Source organism: Halichoerus grypus, chromosome 3 (assembly GCF_964656455.1).
Source record: "Halichoerus grypus chromosome 3, mHalGry1.hap1.1, whole genome shotgun sequence".
Taxonomy (NCBI): Eukaryota; Metazoa; Chordata; class Mammalia; order Carnivora; family Phocidae; genus Halichoerus; species Halichoerus grypus.
The window spans coordinates 205,567,376-205,593,158 of NC_135714.1; the positions used below are offsets into that span (position 1 = coordinate 205,567,376).

The 25,783-nt window shown below is 42.8% G+C and overlaps 1 protein-coding gene across 2 annotated transcripts in view; it reads left to right on the plus strand.

Annotated features, from left to right (window-relative positions):
• Positions 1-25,783, plus strand: part of CSMD1 (CUB and Sushi multiple domains 1) — a 2,059,737-nt gene that overhangs the window by 1,874,761 nt on the left and 159,193 nt on the right. For both annotated transcript variants that reach the window (XM_078069893.1, XM_078069894.1), the window contains exons 41-42: positions 4,994-5,203; positions 18,877-19,065. In XM_078069893.1, the coding sequence (XP_077926019.1) occupies positions 4,994-5,203; positions 18,877-19,065 (399 nt within the window). The remainder of the gene's footprint in view (positions 1-4,993; positions 5,204-18,876; positions 19,066-25,783) is intronic.

The following is a 25,783-nucleotide window of genomic DNA, read 5'->3' on the forward strand; positions in this document are numbered from 1 at the left end:
ATTTCAATGTTTTTACAGTTTTCTCATTTCTTCAAATGCTCCCTCGAGAATCTGCACATGCACTCCTGTGTTCTTGATTTTCAGGTGTAGTTTTTGGTTGCTCGGGGCATTAGTGACTATTGTACTGGTAAACACAGATGACTTTGGTTCCTCCAGCTTCCTGAATAATACACTTATGAACATGGCATCATTGCCTTTTTTGAGGTCTTTCGTTCATGGAGGATTTTATCGGGGTGTTTTGAATCTTTCAGACTGGATTGCATGGGACTGCCTGATAGATTATCTGAACCATTAGTTAAGCAGCTACCAGCTTAGTCAAATAATTTGATTAGTCAATAGTTTAATTAAACAGGCTAAATGAATAGTGGCTTTGGCAATATGTGGAAACTACCTTTGTCTCGCATTGCTAATTACTCGTTCCAGTGACAACTATTTCTTGCATCCCGTCTCAGGGAGAGAACTAGGCTTTCCAAGTGATGGAGGGGTTTGGAGCAGAAGGCTGGACAGCAGGTGTCCTGAGTGCTCATGTCTGGGGGCTCTGAGCCGAGTAGAAGACTTAGCACTATCCGTCACTGGTGCGATGAATTTGCACAAGTTATCACAATGTTTTTGAACCTCATTTCCTTATCTTTAAATTAAATATCACTGGGGTGCCTGGGTGGCCCAGTTGGTGAAGCATCTGCTTTTAGCTCAGGTTATGATCACAGGGTCCTGGCATCGAAGCCCATGTCCAGCTCCCCATTCAGCGGGGAATCTGCTTCTCCCTCTCCCTCTGCCCTTGCTCCTGCTGTCTCTCTCTCTCTCTCTCTCTCCCTCCCTCCCTCTGTTGCTCTCTCTCACGTGTGCTCTGTCTCTAATAAATAAATAAAATCTTTAAAAATAAAAAATAAATAAATAAATTGATTAAATAATTAATTAAATATCATAAAGCATAATTCTCATAGGACTGTTCTGAAATAATGTCAATGCCTGATACAACGCAGGTGTTACTCGGCTGTTTGCTGCCTTTAGTTCCTACACCAAATTCTCTGATGGTTTTTATACCATTTTCTTTCCTTTTCACAGATTTGCGTTGCTGTTTTGTGTTGCTTTGGCACAAGCCTAATCAACACAGAATGTCTGTCTCTATTTTCTCGAATTTTCTAAAGTCACAGTCAGCAGAAATGCAACCATTTTTTGTTTGTTTGTTTTTGCTTTATCATTGCTTTTCATATTTAAAAACCACTGCACCAACTTTGCATGCCATGCTGTCCAAAATGACCGTGTCTTTGGCCATCTAGGGTATATGTAGGGAAGCTATAAAGAGTGCTTCAGAATATTCACTCAGTTCTAAAACTGTGAACTCCTCTGCCAGGGGTTCATTATGCACAGAAGATGCTAAATAGAGCACTTCATATTCACAGGGTCTATCAACTAAAAAACGAGGGTTTAACTCAGAAGTCATGGTCACATTACTATTTAGTTTTGTCAAATCCAATGTCAAAAATGCTTTGTACAGTTGACTTTTACTGACACTTAATTTTCAGTGTGAACGATAATCAGATGAGCACAACGATAATGTGCTGTGTAAATTCCACCAAATGGAAGTGCAGATTGATTTTCTTGTAATAACACATTTTTTTCAGCATTTTGTGAGATAATAAAAGGATAGCTAAGTTATGCTTATATCAATCCCTTCATTTTGGCTTCATGATGTCAAACTGGACACAAGTCACTGAAATTCAGATAGCTGAATAATTCCATTTTAAACCAGATTAGCACTGGGCTCTATTCTGTTCCATTTCCTGATGTGTATTAGGAGGTTTGATATGTGGCTGGGTACTTTATCATGCTTAAAATGCTAATTTTTCTCCTAAAATCATAATTGCCATAATTCTGTTTCCGTGTCAAGTTTAATCATAAAGCATGAGATATTGGCCATCTTTAACTGTTCACCCCTTGATCTGCCTGCTGCCTTCCATTTCTTTCTGACTGTGTCATCCCATGAATTTCAAAATGTATCTCTGGACAAACACATCCGAGGTCTGTGTGTACACATCTGAAATGAGCTGATTTTAAGCCATTTCTCTGCTATTTGATTTGATACCCAAATCATGCGTGTGTTTTGCAAGTGTCTGATCTTGCCCTAATTCTCCATGGTCTCCGGCACTTTGGGACATGGATAGAAATGTCAGTAATTCAGTGGTTGGTTGTGGTTGTTTCTGTGTCACCCTCTGTGTTTGGCCTCATGGTGACAAATGTGATGGGTGTCCCTGAAACTCTAGATCACATGGCTCAGCGGCCCTGACCTAGTCACAGACTCACTCAATAAAAGAATAGGTTATTAGTAACAAAATTCTTTTATCAGATCTGTGGGCCATGCTACAAAAGGAAATTGTGTTTCTAATTCAACAATGGGTATGGGAATTAATCCAGTACTGATGTGCAGCTTACTAGGTGGTCCAGTAGCTCAGCTGCCACAGAGTGTGGAGGGGACCTTCAGAACCCAGAAATCCACTAGTACTTCCTCCCTTCCTCTCCTCCTCCCCCTCCCTCCTCCCCATCCCCGTTTCCCTCCTCCCTCCTTCCCCATCTCCCCTCCCCTCCTCTCCCTCCCCTCCTCCCCCTCTCCTCCTCCCCTCCTCCTCTTCCTCTCCTCCCCCTCCCCTCCTCTCCCCTCCCCTCCTCCTTCCTCCAGTCTTGTCCTTCCCTCCTCTCCTTCCCTCCCTCTTCTCTCTCTTTCAACCTCTCAATCCCCCTTTCTTTTCTTCTGCTTCCAAATTTCTTTTGACCAACATATTTGCTGAAATTTAGAAAAGAAATGAATACTTCATTGATGGTTCTTCAACAAAGAGAATTACTTGACATTTTTAAGTTTTTACAGAAATGTTTTAAATTGATAGCATTGCTGCATACTCCTATAACATATGTAACATTGGGGTGGCCAAGACAAAGGAAGACCAGGATCGCTCTTCCCTGATGGCTCATGTGCTGCTGGTTTATAGATTCAGACTGTGTCACATGAATTTTATTGCTCATTCTAAAATGATTCTAAGTTTTGATTGACTGGTTAACGATTTTTCCCTCAGACCAGGTTTTTCTCCCGCTTCTTGCTTCCTTGACCCCTTCCTGAAGTTTCCCACGTTCTTTTATTATTTTTTAAGTTTATTTATTTATTTTTTCAGTCATCTCTACACCCAAGGCAGAGCTTGAACTCATGACTCTGAGATCAAGAGTTGCACACTCTTCCAGCTGAGCCAACTGGGCACCCCCTAAGGTTTCCCACATTCTATTCTTTCCTTCCTCCCCCTCACAGTCAAAGTTGAACAAATTTAATACAAACAATCTTCTCCAATAAGAGCTGGAATATTTCCGGCATCCTGAGATTGTTAGCTCTTGTCTAGTACGTTTGCTAAACCAGGAAAGTGAGTGCCTTGTCAGCCAGACTCGGGTGTAAATCTAAGTCTGCTTGTCCGGTGCTGCACTGGACATAACGCTGAACACCCCGGAGCCTTTGCTTGCTCACCTGTCAAATATGATACTAATAAGGACTTTGCTGGGTAATTGTGAGAAAAATGTCGGTTGGTAACGTGGAGCCTCAGCACGGTGGTTGGCCTCATACTTCTGCCCAAACAGAGAGGGTGATCGCTTACTCTTCGGTGCCTCCTCCCAAAGTTCTCTCCATCAGCAATAAAATCGTTTTTCTGGGGTGACGTTAAATGTCCTGAGGGCGTGTGTTTCTCTTTCCTGCTTTACTTGAACTTTTCTTGTTCCTTTTTCACTGAATTCTGCTTGTGATAATTGTATTTCCCATCAATACCTAAGTAGATACGTTTGCATTAATTTTTCTCCACATGTACACTTAAGGAAGGCAACCCATGTAAGCTTTATCTTTAGTTTTCCAAACCTAGCAAGCATGTGTCACATGTGTGAAAAAGTAAAAATAAAAGTGTGAAAAGTAATGAGAAGTAAAAATAAAGCTCCTCTTACTGATCAAGAGCAGAAGAATAACACATAGTAAAGACTTTCTCATGGCTTAGGAGAATAATCCGTCATGGCAATTGGAATTCTCAGTTTAGGCTTTACAAACCTAAATTAACTACACGGATTTATGTAAAAGTGAATGCCTTTGGAGTCCTCTGTAAACTATTTAAGTGACTTAAAATATTTCAGTCACAGTAGTCAAATAAATCTTCAAAAATGCCAAAAAGTTGTAACAAATAACTAAATGATTCTGATTTTGATTTCCTCTAAATTTGATATTCCTCTAAGTTATCAAGAGGAATTTCCTCTAACTTCCTCTCAATTATCCTCTAAGATGAACCTGATACCAGTGACACTGGTCATTTCGACAGTCTTTTAGTGTGTGAACCATGCCAGGCTATTGGATTGAAGTGTGTAAATTACAGTAGGATTTTTGGATCGGGTTTCTCACAAACATCCATAATTTGCTTTGCGTGCATAACACAGTTGAAACAATCACTTGCTAAACTAACAAATCTCTTGTGCGGTGGGATGACCATCCATTTAAAAGCCACTTTGAAAGGCTATGGCACTTTTATTTAGACCCATTTTGGCTTCTTTCTTGTTAAAGTTGTAAATGAGCTCATGGATGACTAGACACAGAATTACAACCTTGTGTTTATGGCTGTAATAATGTAACAGAACTGGACAAAACTGTTGCCAGTCAGGATTGCCAGTCATTGTTCTAAGTATTGTACCCGTGTATCTCTGTGATACAATGCTGGTGATCACATTTGACAAAGAAGCTGACTTTAGGGACATTAGTCACTCGAACAAAGGTCCCAGTGCCAGTGGGTGGCATGGGACAGGTGCCATTGAACTAAGGTCCCTTGTAACCGGAACTGTGTGATCTCTGCCACCACGACCCAGCTGTTCTGCCTCCTCGAGAATCTTGTGTGGGGAGACTAATACAGTTTTCATCACTTCTGATAAACATTGATCTTACACATTTTGATACTGACTTTCATTAATTTTGCATGTTTTTCCCTAGGTGCACATATTCAGTTTCTGAATTTTTCTACCGAAGCTAATCACGACTACCTTGAAATTCAAAACGGACCCTACCACACGAGCCCTATGATCGGGCAGTTCAGTGGTTCGGACCCCCCCTCCACCCTGCTCAGCACAACACACGAAACGCTCATCCGCTTCTACAGCGACCATTCCCAGAACCGGCAAGGGTTTAAACTCGCTTACCAAGGTAAGGAATCAACAGAAATCCAGACATACCTCTTCCCCTTAAACTGTATTGAAATATAAACCTCCCTCACTGGTGGAAACTGTGTGCGGCTGGACCCACTGGTTCTCTGACTCGTCACAGAGCTCGTGCTGTCTGTGTGTGCAAGAAGACGCACGAACAAGGACCACGGTCAGCCAGGCTGTCATCACAGCCTCACGCTCACGCCTGTCCAGTGGTCATCCCCTCCCGTGGCCGACACCACACTCCTGAGCCACCGGCTCAGCATCATACCTCTTCCTGCTTGTCACTGTCCTCTGAGCCATGGGTCCATCGTGTCCCTTCCGGACTGTGGGGTGGGGAGTCCGCTTACAGTGGCAGTGGGCCTGGAGCATCTCTCCTGCCCTGGACCTTGTCTCAGCTCAGAATAATGTCTGAAGGTATTATTCTAGTCATTTCAAATTATGTCAGAAAAACAATCCAGTGCATGAACTTCACCTTTTTTTAAACCATCTAAATATCAGACTTTAAGACAAGTTTGAACCCAGCATTATCAAACCATTTCTGACATAGAAAAAGTTCAAAATTTTCCTCTCGTACCCAATAATTTAGCTGGCCTTTCTTGAATATCGTTAAATCAGATGAAGCTGAGAATGTCAACAATAGGGCTTTTCTTTCTTATTTTTTAACATGATTAAATCCTTGCTTTCTTTAATTTCATAAACTGTCTTTGAAATTAAGGGCTTTACTGTTTTCTTAGTGAAAGGTGATGGTATTTTATGTTGAAGTTTTAGACATTGTCACTTAAGTTATTACTTAAATATAAAATATACATTTAGATTTCCAAATTTGGGGTCTCTTAAAATATAAAATCCAGGTAGGAGACAGAACGAGAGGGGAATAAAGCCTGGACCAGTGAAGAAGACGGCAGGAGGTGTGGCCGAAGTCTCTGTGTGCACGGTGTCCTTCATTGCTTCCGGCTCTACCTCCTCCCCGCCCTCCTCAGGAGAGTGTCACCTCCTGCTTGAGAGACGCGCGCACACACACACAGGTGCACGTACACAGGCGCATGCGCACACACAGGTACGAACAGACAGACACATGCACACACACCCAGACACACACACACACAGGTGCACACGGAGACACACAGGTGCACACACATACAGAGGTGCATGCACACACAGGTGCACACACAGGCACACTCAGATACACACACACACAGGTGCACACGGAGACACACAGGTGCACACAGATACAGAGGTGCATGCACACACACAGGTGCACACACAGGCACTCTCAGATACACACACACACACACAGGTGCACACGGAGACACACAGGTGCACACAGATACAGAGGTGCATGCACACACACAGGTGCACACACAGGCACTCTCAGTTACACACACACACAGGTGCACATGGAGACACACAGGTGCACACACATACAGAGGTGCATGCACACACAGGTGCACACACAGGCACACTCAGATGCACACACACACACAGGTGCACACGGAGACACACAGGTGCACACAGATACAGAGGTGCATGCACACACACAGGTGCACACACAGGCACTCTCAGTTACACACACACACACACAGGTGCACACGGAGACACACAGGTGCACACAGATACAGAGGTGCATGCACACACAGGTGCACACACAGGCACACTCAGATGCACACACACACACACAGGTGCACACGGAGACACACAGGTGCACACAGATACAGAGGTGCATGCACACACACAGGTGCACACACAGGCACTCTCAGATACACACACACACAGGTGCACACGGAGACACACAGGTGCACACAGATACAGAGGTGCATGCACACACACAGGTGCACACACAGGCACTCTCAGATACACACACACACAGGTGCACACGGAGACACACAGGTGCACACAGATACAGAGGTGCATGCACACACACAGGTGCACACACAGGCACTCTCAGATACACACACACACACACAGGTGCACACGGAGACACACAGGTGCACACAGATACAGAGGTGCATGCACACACACAGGTGCACACACAGGCACTCTCAGTTACACACACACACACACACAGGTGCACACGGAGACACACAGGTGCACACAGATACAGAGGTGCATGCACACACACAGGTGCACACACAGGCACTCTCAGATACACACACACACAGGTGCACACGGAGACACACAGGTGCACACAGATACAGAGGTGCATGCACACACACAGGTGCACACACAGGCACTCTCAGATACACACACACACACACAGGTGCACACGGAGACACACAGGTGCACACAGATACAGAGGTGCATGCACACACACAGGTGCACACACAGGCACTCTCAGATACACACACACACACAGGTGCACACGGAGACACACAGGTGCACACACATACAGAGGTGCATGCACACACAGGTGCACACACAGGCACACTCAGATGCACACACACACACACACAGGTGCACACGGAGATACACAGGTGCACACAGATACAGAGGTGCATGCACACACACAGGTGCACACACAGGCACTCTCAGATACACACACACACAGGTGCACACGGAGACACACAGGTGCACACAGATACAGAAGTGCATGCACACACACAGGTGCACACACAGGCACTCTCAGTTACACACACACACACACAGGTGCACACGGAGACACACAGGTGCACACAGATACAGAGGTGCATGCACACACACAGGTGCACACACAGGCACTCTCAGTTACACACACACACACACACACAGGTGCACACGGAGACACACAGGTGCACACAGATACAGAGGTGCATGCACACACACAGGTGCACACACAGGCACTCTCAGTTACACACACACACACACAGGTGCACACGGAGACACACAGGTGCACACACATACAGAGGTGCATGCACACACAGGTGCACACACAGGCACACTCAGATGCACACACACACACACAGGTGCACACGGAGACACACAGGTGCACACAGATACAGAGGTGCATGCACACACACAGGTGCACACACAGGCACTCTCAGATACACACACACACACACAGGTGCACACGGAGACACACAGGTGCACACAGATACAGAGGTGCATGCACACACACAGGTGCACACACAGGCACTCTCAGTTACACACACACACACACAGGTGCACACGGAGACACACAGGTGCACACAGATACAGAGGTGCATGCACACACAGGTGCACACACAGGCACACTCAGATGCACACACACACACACAGGTGCACACGGAGACACACAGGTGCACACAGATACAGAGGTGCATGCACACACACAGGTGCACACACAGGCACTCTCAGATACACACACACACACACAGGTGCACACGGAGACACACAGGTGCACACAGATACAGAGGTGCATGCACACACACAGGTGCACACACAGGCACTCTCAGTTACACACACACACAGGTGCACACGGAGACACACAGGTGCACACAGATACAGAGGTGCATGCACACACACAGGTGCACACACAGGCACTCTCAGATACACACACACACACACAGGTGCACACGGAGACACACAGGTGCACACAGATACAGAGGTGCATGCACACACACAGGTGCACACACAGGCACTCTCAGATACACACACACACACACACAGGTGCACACGGAGACACACAGGTGCACACAGATACAGAGGTGCATGCACACACACAGGTGCACACACAGGCACACTCAGATGCACACACACACACACAGGTGCACACGGAGACACACAGGTGCACACAGATGCAGAGGTGCATGCACACACACAGGTGCACACACAGGCACTCTCAGATACACACACACACAGGTGCACACGGAGACACACAGGTGCACACAGATACAGAGGTGCATGCACACACACAGGTGCACACACAGGCACACTCAGATGCACACACACACACACAGGTGCACACGGAGACACACAGGTGCACACAGATGCAGAGGTGCATGCACACACACAGGTGCACACACAGGCACTCTCAGATACACACACACACAGGTGCACACGGAGACACACAGGTGCACACAGATACAGAGGTGCATGCACACACACAGGTGCACACACAGGCACTCTCAGTTACACACACACACACACAGGTGCACACGGAGACACACAGGTGCACACAGATACAGAGGTGCATGCACACACACAGGTGCACACACAGGCACTCTCAGATACACACACACACAGGTGCACACGGAGACACACAGGTGCACACAGATACAGATGTGCATGCACACACACAGGTGCACACACAGGCACTCTCAGTTACACACACACACACACAGGTGCACACGGAGACACACAGGTGCACACAGATACAGAGGTGCATGCACACACACAGGTGCACACACAGGCACTCTCAGTTACACACACACACACAGGTGCACACGGAGACACACAGGTGCACACACATACAGAGGTGCATGCACACACAGGTGCACACACAGGCACACTCAGATGCACACACACACACACAGGTGCACACGGAGACACACAGGTGCACACAGATACAGAGGTGCATGCACACACACAGGTGCACACACAGGCACTCTCAGATACACACACACACAGGTGCACACGGAGACACACAGGTGCACACAGATACAGAGGTGCATGCACACACACAGGTGCACACACAGGCACTCTCAGATACACACACACACAGGTGCACACGGAGACACACAGGTGCACACAGATACAGAGGTGCATGCACACACACAGGTGCACACACAGGCACTCTCAGATACACACACACACACACAGGTGCACACGGAGACACACAGGTGCACACAGATACAGAGGTGCATGCACACACACAGGTGCACACACAGGCACTCTCAGTTACACACACACACACACACAGGTGCACACGGAGACACACAGGTGCACACAGATACAGAGGTGCATGCACACACACAGGTGCACACACAGGCACTCTCAGATACACACACACACACACACAGGTGCACACGGAGACACACAGGTGCACACACATACAGAGGTGCATGCACACACAGGTGCACACACAGGCACACTCAGATGCACACACACACACACACAGGTGCACACGGAGATACACAGGTGCACACAGATACAGAGGTGCATGCACACACACAGGTGCACACACAGGCACTCTCAGATACACACACACAGGTGCACACGGAGACACACAGGTGCACACAGATACAGAGGTGCATGCACACACACAGGTGCACACACAGGCACTCTCAGTTACACACACACACACACAGGTGCACACGGAGACACACAGGTGCACACAGATACAGAGGTGCATGCACACACACAGGTGCACACACAGGCACTCTCAGATACACACACACACAGGTGCACACGGAGACACACAGGTGCACACAGATAGAGGTGCATGCACACACACAGGTGCACACACAGGCACTCTCAGTTACACACACACACACACAGGTGCACACGGAGACACACAGGTGCACACAGATACAGAGGTGCATGCACACACACAGGTGCACACACAGGCACTCTCAGATACACACACACACACACACAGGTGCACACGGAGACACACAGGTGCACACAGATACAGAGGTGCATGCACACACACAGGTGCACACACAGGCACTCTCAGATACACACACACACACACAGGTGCACACGGAGACACACAGGTGCACACAGATACAGAGGTGCATGCACACACACAGGTGCACACACAGGCACTCTCAGATACACACACACACACACAGGTGCACACGGAGACACACAGGTGCACACAGATACAGAGGTGCATGCACACACACAGGTGCACACACAGGCACTCTCAGATACACACACACACAGGTGCACACGCACACAGGTGTACACACATACAGAGGTGCATGCACACACAAAGGTGCATACACAAAGGTGCACACTCAGATGCACACACAAGAGCACACACACACACAGGTGCACACAGAGACACACAGGTGCACACACACACACAGCCGCACACACACGCAGACGCACACACAAAGGTGCACACACACGTCTATTTCTATATAATTTTTAATGTACCCTTGACTCCTGTCTTTCTTCGGCTTCCACTCTCTGGTAGACACTTTTTGAGCATTATGTACACCAGCTTCCTCAGTTTCTGCGTCTCGTCCTGCCTTGTCTTTCCCGTTCTTATCTAGCCTCTGACCCAGCACCGTGCCCACCCCGTCACCCCTCCAGCAGCCCCCACGTTGCTAAAGCCCACAGGCACGCACCTCGTCCTGCGTTCCTCGGTAGCGCCGCGCGCCGTCCGCCCCGCGGGTTCCCTGCCCCGCTGCGTGCGCTCGGGGACAGCACGGCTCTGGCTGATGCCACGGGCCCACGGGCTGCTTCCTCCTTTGCCTTCGGGTTCACACGCTCCCATGCGGGGCTCAGTCGCAGCCCCCTGTTTTCGTCACTCACGTCCCCCGAGCGTCCTGACTCAGAGACGGCAGCGGGGATGACTCGTGGTCAGCTAGCCGCTGGTCTCACCAGGTCGGGTTCCGCGAGTCCCGGACCCGCACGTCTGTCGCGCGGCGGCACCTCCCGGGCATCGCGCGGGCGCTCGGGCCCCACTTCCTCTTCCAGGTCGGCTCCTCTTCCAGTCTTCCCCAGCTCTCTGGGTAAACAGTGCACATTTTAGCCCGTTGCTTCAGCTGTAAACCTGGTGCTGGTCCCGGGGACTCCTTGCCCCTCCGCGGCCGACATCACCTCCACGTCGTCCTTGCCCCAGCTCCGCAGTATCTCTGGGGTCCTGGCAGATCCCTCAGTCAACATCACACACCTCCTCCTAACCATCCTCATCTTCCTCCTAGAAAACCGTCAGACTCTTTAAAGTCTTCCCACATTGATTGTCCCTACTTCAGAGGCTGAAGCATCAGCAGCCCTGGTATCTACAATTAAATGAAAAACAACTTCGGACTCAGTAAGGAGACCCATTATCTGCAGGGATTATTTATTGCCCTGGGGGAAGAGGTCTATTTCAATAGAAAGAACAATGCTCTAACCATAAGATGAGCACAGGTCTCCAGGGTTAGGGAAAAGGGTTTTTCCTCTCTACAGATGAGGGAAAGCCTACGGGCACTGGGTGTGGGGAAGCAGGAGAGGCCATGATGGGTGGTGGGCCAGAGAAGGTCTTACCCGAAGGCCGACCTGCTCACAGGGGCGCTGGCTGCTGGCTCAGGCGGGGGCGCCAAGGGACTGGGACCTGGTGGAGCGAGAGACCAGTGTTGGGTTAGCATGCGTTTTGTTCTGACCCATCAGTGGGAACAAGCAGTTCAGCTAACCATTTCCGAGACAAGGAATGAGAATTTGGAGGATTTATGTCTCGTCAGGTCATAGGCAAACAAAGGTGCTCCTGAGTTTTATCTAAGCGGTAGGGTAGAGGAAGATCATGGAATGGAGGCATTTCTGGGCACAGAAAAGAGTATGAGTGTGTGTGTTGGGGTTTTCCCTCCCCTTTCCTGGTGAGAAGGCTTTTGCAGGTGTCTGAGAGAGAGAGAAGTGCGTTTCACCTCAACACACCTCCCCTTTGTTATGCCCCCTTCTGTCTGTGTAGCTGAATTGAAAACTTGAACAGTATTTACTATGAATTCCATGCTTCTCTTTCCTATTTTTATATATCTGATTTCTACCCTTTCCCTATTTCTATTGAAGTATATTTTGTTGAAGTATGAACATTTCATTCATGATCATAATTTTAAACTTGGTTATTATATGGTGCCCTCCATTGTTCAATTGTCATGATCTTAATATATGAGTCAATAAGAAAAATATACCTAATCACATTTCTTCCATAAGCTGCCAATTAAGTGATTTATCTCTGTTGATTTCAAGAACTTTCAAAAAGTCTTCTCCATTTTGAATATTTTTAACACTGTATTCAAAATTTAACTTTTGTTTCCTTAGTGACCTCCAAAAATCAAATACAAATTCCCATGAATTTACATGGAAATTTTGGAACTATACTTTAGTATAATTTTGAAACTACATTTTATCTTACATAACTCTAACCTCTATAGTTCAAATTTTTTTTTTGTTTTATTTCTCTTGATATTTTCCAGGTAGGGTTATTAAGGCCATATCTACACAGTTCTAAAGCTATCAATTACTTAAATCCAAAAAGAATCGTCTAAAATAAACACACACACACACACACACAGAGTCTAAATAGGGATTATCTAGACAAGAGGTCAGAAATTGCTGCAGTTGGCTGGCAAAATATCATTTTAACAATTTAAATTTTAAATATTTAGTATTAAATTTCATACAATTTGTGAAATATCCACAGATCCACTTTCCTTTATCTTGCAGTGTCAGAATCTGCAAACATTTGGTCAGTGTTCACATGGAGGGACAGTCCCCTCAAGTGTCACAGTGATGGCCCCTTGCAGAGTAGAAAGGCATTGGCTTCAAAAGTTCCCTTTAGTCCCTGCAAGCTTTGATCATTGATGTTGTCTGTGTGGCCTTTAAACATTTTATTTGGTGAATTCTCGTATCGGCCAAACATCTGGTCGGCTGAGCAAATGTTTTATTTACTTGATGCCTGACTCTGTTTATCCAAGTTGAAAATAAATAAATAATTCCTAAGCAATATATATTTTATTGTAGGCAGTTGATTTCCTATAAATGAGAGCTATAAAAGTAAATTAAATAAAAAGTTTGGGAACATGAATTTGAGGTGTTCCAAGGGTAGCATATCTGACAGGGATGACAGTTAGATAGTTTATCAGTGTTTGTCATCTTATAAAATTTATAAATGGGCAAAATGACACAGTTCTGACTTGTATGTCACATCAAAATTCCTAGGTCCTACTTGAGATGTATAAGTTAAGCTTATAATTAATAACTCATAAGATGCTTAAGTCATGCAGATAAGTCTTGTCATTCTCAGTGATGTCTATGTCATACCCCTTATTCTTAAACCTTGTCATTTATTTATGGCCATATAAAGGTCAAAAATGTTACCATGGATGTAGCTGTCCAGAAGTTAAATGACTTATCCAGAACTTGAGAAATGGAAGGTGAAGAGCCGTGTTGAATAAAATTGAGTTCGTGTACCCTATTTCTAAGTCAAAGACTGAAAAACGAAGGGCAGCATGAAGATATTTATCAATGCTTTAGATATTGGAAAATATAGTGGATATCAGAAAGATGACTACATGATCCCATTGGCGGTCACATTACACACCTATAATTTAAACACTTGATGCCATATTGCTTGAGATTGATAGATGTGAATAATATTTTCCTAGATCCAAATAAATGATTCCCCTATGGAAGATAAAATTCAGTGGGTTCCTTTACTCTTATAATATTGGTATGGGCTTATTGGTACTTAGATTTTCATAATGTTTGTGAAATTTGGGGCCATTAAGAATTTTAGTGACTCTCTTTTGCTTTTGGTTTTTGTAAGTCAACATTTGGAGAAGTTAAGTATTCCTCTCTCTGTCTCTCTTTCTTACATTATAATGTAATAATGCCATGCCAAAAAAGAACTTACAGGTAATTTTAATTCTTTAGCTATAGGAAGTAAAAATGCCTTCTTTCTTCAAAGATCTACTCTTTCTCGTTTTCCTTTTGCTCTATGTACTAAGCACCTTTATTTTTGTAAAGGGATAAGTTAAATCTTCTTATTCATTTATTCAATCATAAAACTGTTGAATTTGAGTGACTTGAATCTATGAGAAGAGAGGCATTCATTTGTAGATACAGATTTTTCCCCTTTAGGAGCAAAAGCAATCAAACTGCCTCTATGTGCAATGAGCAGCAGAAGGACACCTTCTAGCTGTCTGTATGAGCACACTAACTGTTCCTTAGTGACCCAGCCACACATTTCTGCATGGAATCCGTGTGCCTCAGAAACTGAGTTGCTCTCTTTGCTTTCACCGTGATATTCTGAACCACCATGGGTTAATGAGAAGAGCGAGGTTGGGAGTCTACTCTATCCTTTTCACCCATCTGCATGAGCGAATCAAGTTCTCAACAGGCAGCTCTTTATATGGAAGACTATCTCACATAAAAATGCTGAAAACAGCGGACAACTAGCAGCTGTATCAATTCTCATCCCTCTCGGGCATCCTAGTTTAAGATGGAGAAAGCACTGACGGTGGTAGTCCATCTTACAAGCTGACCCGCTTTCTCCCTGCAGACCATACGGATTTGCCTTTCCTTTTATGGGTTGGCCTAAAGTAGAGGTAACAATCTCAATCAGCTTCTCCCTTAAGAGACTCATCCCTCTGCACCAAAAACACACCTGGACAGTGCAGATCAGCTACGTCTCCTAGGTGATGCCCACATCCCAGCTGAGATTTGCTGCGTGCTCCCTAGTCAGTCCTCCCCAAGCTTCTGATGCAGTGGTGGAAGTGGATTCTCAGTGTAGTGTGTCGCCTGAGAATCCAACAGTTCCTTTGGATTAAAATCAGACTTTCTCCACAATGTAAAGGCCATCATGAAAAAAGTCTACTGAGCACTCCTCCGCGGTTGCTCAAAGCACAAGACACAACCACAGTCACAATTGGGAGCAAGCAGCTTGGCTAGCCATCCCCCAGCCAAGGCTCTGGGCTGCCCAGAAAGCACAGGATTGGCTGCAACCTTAGCAACAGTGCAGGTTGGCTTCATTGGTAGCTATTGGGATCAAGGAGTTTGCATGACCAATAAAGAACATTGGGGTGGATAATCTAACTTAAAACTAAGAACCAGGATCATTCCCTTGTTGCAAAGGAAGAGAGATCTGCCATCTTAGCCATCATAACAGCCAGTCTGGGAAGCAGGGAGCTTATATATGGGTGCACTTCAGAAATCCTGTGGATTACCAGATGTGGCTTAATGCTCCTGGGCCCCCAGCTTGATTTTTTCGTGGAGAGGGAAGTCAAGCACCTGAGGGAGGCTTCAAAGCCATATTCAGTGTAGACATGGATTCATCTGCAGCCTCTCCTCCCTGTAACAGGCTGTGAGTAAACATGTGTGAGTCTGTGTGTTAAATGCTATTTCACGTGACAATTCATTAGCAATCTCTATCAACTGTTACCTTGTTTATAACATATTGTGATAACTGATGCTTGTGTTGATACCCCAGAGTCACTGCTGAAACGGGAATGGAATCTTTCAATGAGGAGGATGCTATGTTGAACACAGTTTTATTTGATTCTTCTCACATGGAAACCGCCATCCAAATATATGTATATATACATATATATATGTATATATACATATATATAGCTACGTATATATATATGTATATATATATTTACATATATATATGAGTTTTTATTAGCGGTTGTATGTGATATATTAGAAGACTCATTTCTCCAACAGACTTTATTATATTTCAAGCAAAACAAGAATGAGAACAAACTGCTGATTTCATTCTAAAAGAGTATAATAAAGAAGGAAATTGGTTGATAGTTGAAACACAGTATGGGGTTCTGTTCTTTTTGTGAACATGGGTCTATAAAGTAAATTTAGACTCAAATAAAAAGATTACAAGGAGGCATACTATGCACTGTGGATATTTGCTAAGCCGTTTGGCCCTGGATTTCAGGAAAAGGCTGTTTGCAAGGCTTTCAGTGTGGGGTGGCCCTTGGGAGAGGTGGGCAGCCTTGCTGTGTGTTTGCCAGGTTGGTCCAGGAAGGGGCACAATAAGGGGATAAAGAAAAGGAGTGTGTGTGTGCACGTGTGTGAGTAAACATGTATGGATGTGCCAGTGTGTGTGTGTGCGTACGTGTGTGGGGTGCTTGTGTGCGTGTGTAAATGTGTGTGTGTGTGGTTTGTGCACGTTTGGTGTGTGCATCTGTGTGTGTTCATGCATATGTAGTAGAAAGAGAGAGAGACACACACTGATTTGTCTTGGCTTTCTGTTCTCACGGTCCCTATCTTTATACGCATTGCATAGTTTTCTAAGCTTCTAGTTTTCAAATAGGAGGTGATATTATAAAAGCAATTGATAATGACAAACAGGCCACTAGTCCGTGAGGTATTTTCCTTCAAGACATTTTTTTTTTCATACAGGTTTGAATGCTCTTTTCTTTTAGACAACTATAGATTTGTTCCCTTGAAGTCTGGTACTTTGTAGGAGATTTCAACAGTCAAATAGTGTACTTATAAGATGAAGAAAAATAAAATTGGAGAACATCTTTGTAGACTGTGCAGCTATTGTCTTGATGCTAGATTGCTAATTCCAAAATTGTGAGTTAAAAGCACTTTTTCTTTTGCAAATGGTTATTAGAGCTTTGAATTTCATTAATAATAATTGTGATTATGGTGCTTATTGATCTGGAAGAAATCCTTAAATAGGTAATTTCTCCTTCTCATTGTCTTAGGAATTCCATGTTATAATGTGGCTTCACCAAAAAGCAGCCCCAGAAAACTCATTATATTATTGGTAAATTTTTGATTTTGTGTAGATGAAAGTTTTTCTCCATACTGAGTTCTAAAGGTTACATGTCATAGCAGTGAGTTAAGAATACTCCAGTAACTTTTTTCCTCTTAGTATCCATATATCATGCATGTAATTCCCTACTAATAATCAAATGTGCTACAAATAAAATGGAATAAATTTATGTTTAGCACATTGCTGTTTATAAAGTCCGCTTGCATGAATCACCCTATGTGATCTCCATCCGATCTTGTTGAGCAGACAGCCCTCCTGCGCTAGTCCAGTGGACACCAGAGGGCAGGCGTGGGGCAGGGGGGGATTCCTGCATGGCCCCCTGGGGGTCTTTGTCTCCCTCCAGGTTCCTCCTGGTTCCTCACCCTGGGGAAGCCAGTGCCAGGAATTATCTGAAGCTGCTGAAAGACCTCTGCATTGATGCATCTTCTGATTTCTGCTTCCTGCTTGCAATCCCTCTTTAGCTGTTTACCTGACTCTTGTCCAGAGACATACGGTTGCAAATATCAAAATAAGTAATGAAGTGAAATTAAGGATTTTTTAATCTGCTAACAGCAGTGAGGGTTTAACCATACCGTTAAAATTTAAACTTTATCTCACAATTGGGGAACTTGCAAAGACACTGTGTGCCAACTGCGGCATCTTTATTATATTGGAAATGTAAATACGATTTAGTGCATAAACTCTATCTTATTAAAGATTGTACTGATAGTAATTGCTACTGCAATTCTTCTACAGAACTTTTTTTTTAAATAAGAAAATGGAATGGATTTTTTTAAATTTTATTTGTAATGAACAATTAATTAAAAAATCAAAACATAACAACCACATTATTTCTTAGTCAATAACACTTAGAATGGAGTGCTAGTATAATTCTCTTTTAAATTAGAAGGAAATTAGGTCCACATCCGCCTGACATTCTTTTTAGGGAATTTTTATTATCATTTGTTTTACTTTTTTATAAAAGTCAATTCACACCATCTACTTTTCTTCCAAGGTAAACACCATCAAATAGATTGTTGGTATGTGCTTTACGACTTCTAAAGCACACAGTTAGCTACTTATTAATTGGAAGTTGTTATAATTCTGTTACTACTAATAATTACTGTTTTACTTAGGATGGTAAGTGGCAACTTGGAGCAACTTGGAGAAGTAAGTTTTAAAACTTACTGAAAACGCTGGTCTTAAGAAGCTGTATGTGATCATAGCCTTCTGAATTCCAGACTAACTTAACTTCTTATAGTTGAGCTTGATTCTGTCTGTTTCAGCCTATGAACTACAGAATTGCCCGGACCCACCTCCTTTTCAGAATGGTTATATGATCAACTCGGACTACAGTGTGGGACAATCCATTTCTTTCGAGTGTTACCCTGGGTACATTTTAATCGGCCACCCAGTCCTTACCTGTCAGCACGGGATCAACAGAAACTGGAATTATCCCTTTCCAAGATGTGACGGTAGGCTAATTGTTCTTGGCAACAAATTATATTTTTCACGTATACAGTAGTGCATTAATTATTAAATGGACGTATTAAAAAATCCATTCATTTATTCAACAGATATTTATTAGGAATCTATTATGTTAAACTCATTCTACTTATTATTTCAGGAATATATCATATGCCAGTAAGTTAAAAATATGAATAAATAGGCCTTGCCCTCAAGGAAATTGTAAAGAAAACAAAATAATAAACGCAAATATGTATAACGCAAACCAAACACAAGGGAAGTGTTTTGATGAATTGCGTGGAGAAGGATGGTGTTTGCTTGGGAAGTGACCAGGGAAATCTTTATAATGGTAGTAGTATTTAGAATTACAGTCATTCCACCAAATTATGGGATTAGTGGAAGAATGGATGCTTATTAATTTTACCCTGGATTTTTTTTCATTTTTTTATTCTTTAACTTTTACAATAATCATATATTGCTTTTGTATTTCAGCAAACTGATTTTATTTTTGTAGTGGGCCTTGAAGTATATATACTATTTTGCTATTCAGAGATGGAATATCCAGGGTAGAAAAAATAGTGTAAACAAAGACAGGGCGTAGAAATGGTCTTAGGAAAAAAATAAAGTAGTGCAGTGATAAAGTAGTTCAATGATGCATGATGATCAGGGTTTCTCGGGAGATGTGGGAATCAGGTGGTGATGGAGGGAAATCTGGATTCATCAAATATCCCTAGTCTGAGCAGGAATCACTTCTTTGAAGCTTCTCTATGACTACCTGATTTTTTTGACGATTTTGAAATTTTTGTAATATCAAGTTGAAATTAATAGATCAAGTACTTATGAGGAAAGCATATGAAACAGAAAAGTTCCTGTAAGCTTAATATTAGAACATTATATTGAGTGAAAAAATAATGAAATTATCAACTCTGTGGTCCTTTGAAATGCTAAACATTTATATCCCACCAGGCAAAAGGGAAAGGCAACTAGCTGTGTTTGAATTTCTTCTGAAAAAGTAAAAACAAAACAAAACCACTGGTGGACTTTTTAAATTATATTTTTCACCTGTATTTTTCCATTCTATATTATTGTAAAAAAACTATGAAAAAAAAAACTTCAGCTGTATTTTTTAATTCCTTGTCTTAAAAAAAAGGAAATAAAAGTTAAATTAATCCTAGTCTAATGCAAATTTAATAACATGTAAAACAGCATTTAAAAAATTACTTTATAAAACTAAGTATAGCAGTAGCATATCTGGTGCTTTTTATTAAAACACCTAAAAACCTTTTTTTATTACTCTCCATTTAAAAATTCATTTATCTGCATATCTATAAAATACTTTGAATTGTCATGATGAAACCCTTTTCTTATTTGTAATTTTCACCTGAGTTCTTTGAATTCATATGCACATGGGAGACTTCTTGGCTTGATATTAAAAAGTAGAGTTAAATATTTAAAAAGGCTTCATCTTTTTAAGCTCTGTTTTCAAATATAGCAGTAACTGCTGGCTTAGAATTATTTTGTGAGCATGAAAGTAACAAAATATATTGTTTGTGATGTAGCTCAAAGGGGATACCACCTTTTATAATTACACCATGATCTGTCATTCGACCCAGAGTTGGCCAGACTGAAGCTAAATTCCTCCAGACACCAGCTGAAAGTATGAGAGTAGCCCCCAAACCACCCTGAGGTTGGATGATTCACTAAGAGGACCACAGAACTCACTAAGCTATTGTACTCTGGTTGTGGTTTATAACAAGGAAAAGACACATGAAAATCATGGGAAAAGATGCCTAGGTTACAGTCTAGGAGGATGCATCACTCTCAGAGAACTAATGCGCGACAATATGCCCAGAATATCGCCAACCTGAGAAGCTCACTGGGTCTTAATGTGCAGAGTTTTTAATTGGGGCTCTGTTAGGTAGGTATAACTGCTTGATGGGTTGCCTGGTGGTTGATGTCAGCTTCCAGACCAACTGATATCCTGTAACCCAAAGGCCCCACCTTAAATTCCATGGCTGGTCTTTCTGGCACAGTCAGCCCCATCCTAAAACTATTAGGTATGGCCAGCACCCACATGAAACAAAGATACTCCTATCAGGTATGTCCTTAATCCCCCCTGCCAGCCCCCCAGAATAGAGGGCTAGACCTCTCTGTAGACAAGGTCAAATTCTTTACTACACAAATATTTTTACCGTTATCTGTCTCTTCATATCTATAATGTCATAGACAAAATAAAAAACCAAAACATAAAATTCAAATAAAATTATATCATAAAATGAACTTTCTAGGCACCATCCAATGTGTGTTTAATATCCTTTTCATATTGGATTAAACTCAAGAAAAAAATAAGCAGAGGGTATTATTGTATAACAAAAGTTATTTTATCTCTGAAAGGTTGTATTCCCAAAAAGATATATATATTTTTAAAAAAAGTCTTTGTTTGCTGATAATGGTGGGCTGTTGAGATGTCCATTAGTGTCCACTTACACTATGGTTAAGCTCCTCACAAGACACCAGCAAACTCTGCTGATTATCCGGAATGCTCACCTGAAATGTATTTTATTAATTCAGCATGGTTTTTCAGTTCAGAGTTATTCTTGGTGTGTAGAACAAATGTACTGAAAAACAATCTTCAAAGGTCCAACCCGGTTAACTTCAGAAGAATATTAGAATAGATCAGAGATACTTGGGGTGAAAAAACAAAAACAAAAACATAGCTACTTTGAACAACTTCTGGCATCTTTAGTAAAAATTGAACAATTTAGACAATTAAGATTCAAGAATTCTAAATCTTGGGGCGCCTAGGTGGCTCAGTCGTTAAGCGTCTGCCTTCGGCTCAGGTCATGATCCCAGGGTCCTGGGATCGAGCCCCACACTGGGCTCTCTGCTCGGCGGGGAGCCTGCTTCTCCCTCTCCCGCTCCCCCTGCTTGTGTTCCCTCTCTCGCTGTGTCTCTCTCTGTCAAATAAACAAATAAAATCTTAAAAAAAAAAAAAAAAGAATTCTAAATCTTAAGGCATCAATCTTCATAAGCATATACTAAACCAATTTCTGTGTACATGCTGACAGTATTAATATGTTTATTGTATAAGGATTTATTATGTAAAGTTAGTGTATTCTAAATTCATTTGAAAACTATCTGGACTAAAAGTATGATATCTATTAAGAGAAAAAAGAAAAAATAGGTCTCAAGTGACTTGAGAAATTCAAGACATTATTTTTGCCAGTAACATAATTATATAGAAGTCTCAGTTTAAAAAAATTTGGGTTATAATTGTTAAAAAATGGTTAAAAGGACTTGTTTATTAGTTTACTAAATGTAATTTGATAATTAAATATGCATCTCTACTTACAAATACAGTTTAAAAATTTTAGATTTTTTGTTGACCTAATCTTTTATCACTGAAATATGTATGTAGATATACTTCTAAGATTTTTTTTTTTTTTAAGTTAAGCACTGCCCTAGTGTTCCTCAACTTAAAATGCAGTAATATCTGTGGTGGGGAACTATGTGGATAGAGATAATTACTAGATAACTTAATATGTTGCAATTAATGTGTTAGCAACTTCTTTTAGATTGACAGATTTTTGTAAGCAGAACACTATTTGATTACATAATTGACACAAGAAATCCAACCAGCCAAAGAATATGTTATTATATACATAATTTTTAAAATTAAGGTTTACCAAGTTGATTGATGAATACAGAAAATAATCTCTCCCAGTAGTTTAGAACAAAAATGACATCCTAAATCAGAGGGGGAGACGAACCATGAGAGACGATGGACTCTGAAAAACAAACTGAGGGTTCTAGAGGGGAGGTAGGTGGGGGGATGGGTTAGCCTGGTGATGGGTATTAAGGAGGGCACATATTGAATGGAGCACTGGGTGTTATACGCAAACAATGAATCATGGAACGCTACATCAAAAACTAATGTAACGTATGGTGATTAACATAACAAAATTTTTTTAAAAAGCAAATAGGCTTGAAATGAGAAAAAAAAAATTTTTTAAGATCTCTGGTAGTAACCTAAGTATCTCCAAATTAGTCTTTTAATTACCCACGGAGCTTGTTGTATACCTCAGTCTTAGAAACAGGGTCTATGATGATGTTACCAGAATGAACACACCAAAAAAGTATGTACTTTACTACATTATATATGTATCTTGGTAATAAATACCTAATACTGACAATAAAAAAAAAAATGACATCCTAAAGAATACAACTCTTTTTACTTATATTTATAAATATTTATAGTATTTATATAATATTATATTATGTTATATATAAGATTTATATTTATATAAACATAGTATTTATGTTATAAATATTATTTTAAATATTTCCATTATCAAACAGTCCCTAAGATAGAGTGCACTATGTCTCTCTAACTTAAAACCATCATAAGGAAACCAAAGTAATTGAAGGAAAAAAAAAATAGGTCTAAAACACCTACAGTGCTCCACATATTCGGTGACATCAGGCATTCAGTTCCTGGTTACATTGATAGTCAAGAGTTTAAAATTCATAAATATTCATGCCAAATGTAGGTATTGGTTGTTTAGTACTGTAGGCTTTTTCTTTCCCTCCTTTTAAAAGTTAGGCAGAAATCTTAATATAATCCTGGAGAAAACCATCTATAAATTATAACTGTCCTAGTGGATATTTAGGGTTTTTAAAATTTAATTTCTGATTGAAATCAGTTAAGCTCTTTCTATCCATCTCAATTCAGAGACAGTCACTTTGTACATGTTTAAATGGAGAAAAATCACAATAAAGACATGTGTGGGCGCCCCTTGATTTTTCCAAGTCTAGCCCCAGGTAGAATGAAGTGACAGTGAGTCTCCACCTCCCTGTGCTGATGTCCACTATGCCCACCAGCTCATCTTCCAGTATCTTCTGGCTCTGGCCTCACATGAGCAGGAATTGGTGAGGTACACCCATCACTTTTTGTATGAGCCACCTGAAAGTTTCATGTTCTCAAACAATGGTGAAGTGAACGGAATCCACGTGATACTTCAGGCAGGGGCACCAGGTGGAGTGGGGTAGGAAGTGAGGATGGGGAGGAAGGCTTTTTCCATATAAACAGGTGCTGAACAAACTTCACACTGCATGAGACATACGGTAAGACAGCACCTCCATCATACTCCGTATGGCTACTGCTGGCTCTAGCACTGGACGGAAGTGGACAACTTAATCATCTTCACGTATGTATCTTTCTCTGGAGAAACACATACAGAAGTAACCTGAGAACATTTTCTCATTAACTGTGCTTCACACAGCAGTCCTTTCTCACAACCTATTCTTAACATGCATCCATGTAAAGTTACAGACAACACTCACTCTGACCCTCCTGGCCACCAGTGGGTGCCTTTTTCCTACAACAGCAGTTCTGCGACACTGCCGGAGAGTCTCCCCGAGGAGAGCTTCTGATCCCACAGGAGAAACTCCCAGTCTCACAAGGCTGCCCCTGCCCTAATTCGGATGCCAACCCCAAGTCCAGATTGTCACTTGTGCTCCTCATTGACTGGTTATAAAGCAGAAGTCTCTAGGACTCCCTCCTCCTACTGGATGAATTTACTAGAGCAACTCACAGAACCCAGGAAAACATTTTACTTACAAGATTACAGATCAATACAGAGGATATAACTCAGGAACAGCCAGATGGAAGAGATGCAGAGGGCAAGGTGTGTTGGAAGGTGAGCAGAGTCGTATTCTCTCCAAGTGAACCATCCTCCCAGCTCCCCAAGCGTTCACCAACCCAGAAGTTCTCCAGACCCCATCATTTGGGGTTTTTATGGAGTCTTCATTACAGAGGCATGATGATTAAATCTCTGGCCCGTGGTGATTAAGTTGACCTCCAGCTCTTCCCATTCCCTGGAGGTTAAGGATGGGGCTGAAATTTCCAATCCTAGATTACCTGTTTGGTTCCCCTGGCAACCAGCCCCACCCTCGGACGCTTTCCTAGTCACCTTATTAAGGTAAGCTCAGGTGTGGCTGAAAGGGTCTTGTTATGAAAAACAAAGGATACCTTCATCTCTTTTATCACTTAGCCTTTATCCAAGGTTTCCTGAGCCCTGTGCCAAGGACAGGGAGGAAGACCGAATATGTATTTCTTATTATAAGTCACAGTATCACAGTGTACATTCGCGAATATATGAATGACTATGTGTCTGTTGACTCTTTGGCTCCCTGAAGTGGAGGAGGGTCTGACACCCATGTCCCTTCCGATTCTGAAGTGTAGTGCACAGTACGCTGATGGGCTCTGTCCTGTCCAGCTGGTGGGCTTCCTTGTCCCGCTGTGACCAGGCTCCCAGGCACACAGTGAGGAGCTCGAGGTGCCCGCTCGGCTGTGGTGCACGGATCCTCCTGCGACTAGAGGCCCCTCAGAGCAGCTTCAGGATTGATCTCCACCTCAGGATCCACGTCATGCCGAGTTAGATCCCACATCCACAGGCTCTGTGGACTTCAAGTGACATTCACCCCAGACGTGGAAATCTAAATATGCCTGTGGGGCCACAACAATGAGGGAAAAGCCTTCTCTGGGATCGCAGACAGGTCAGGGGTTGTGGTGAAGGAAACTTCCTCTCATTTTTCTTAGGATCCTCTTTTCTCCTCTCTAGATGGCACAGCAACATTTGCCTTGAAGAATTTTATGTGCATTCATGGAATGTTATTAGCTCGTGTGACAGTGCTGTTTGTTCTTTCCCTCACCTTACTTACACA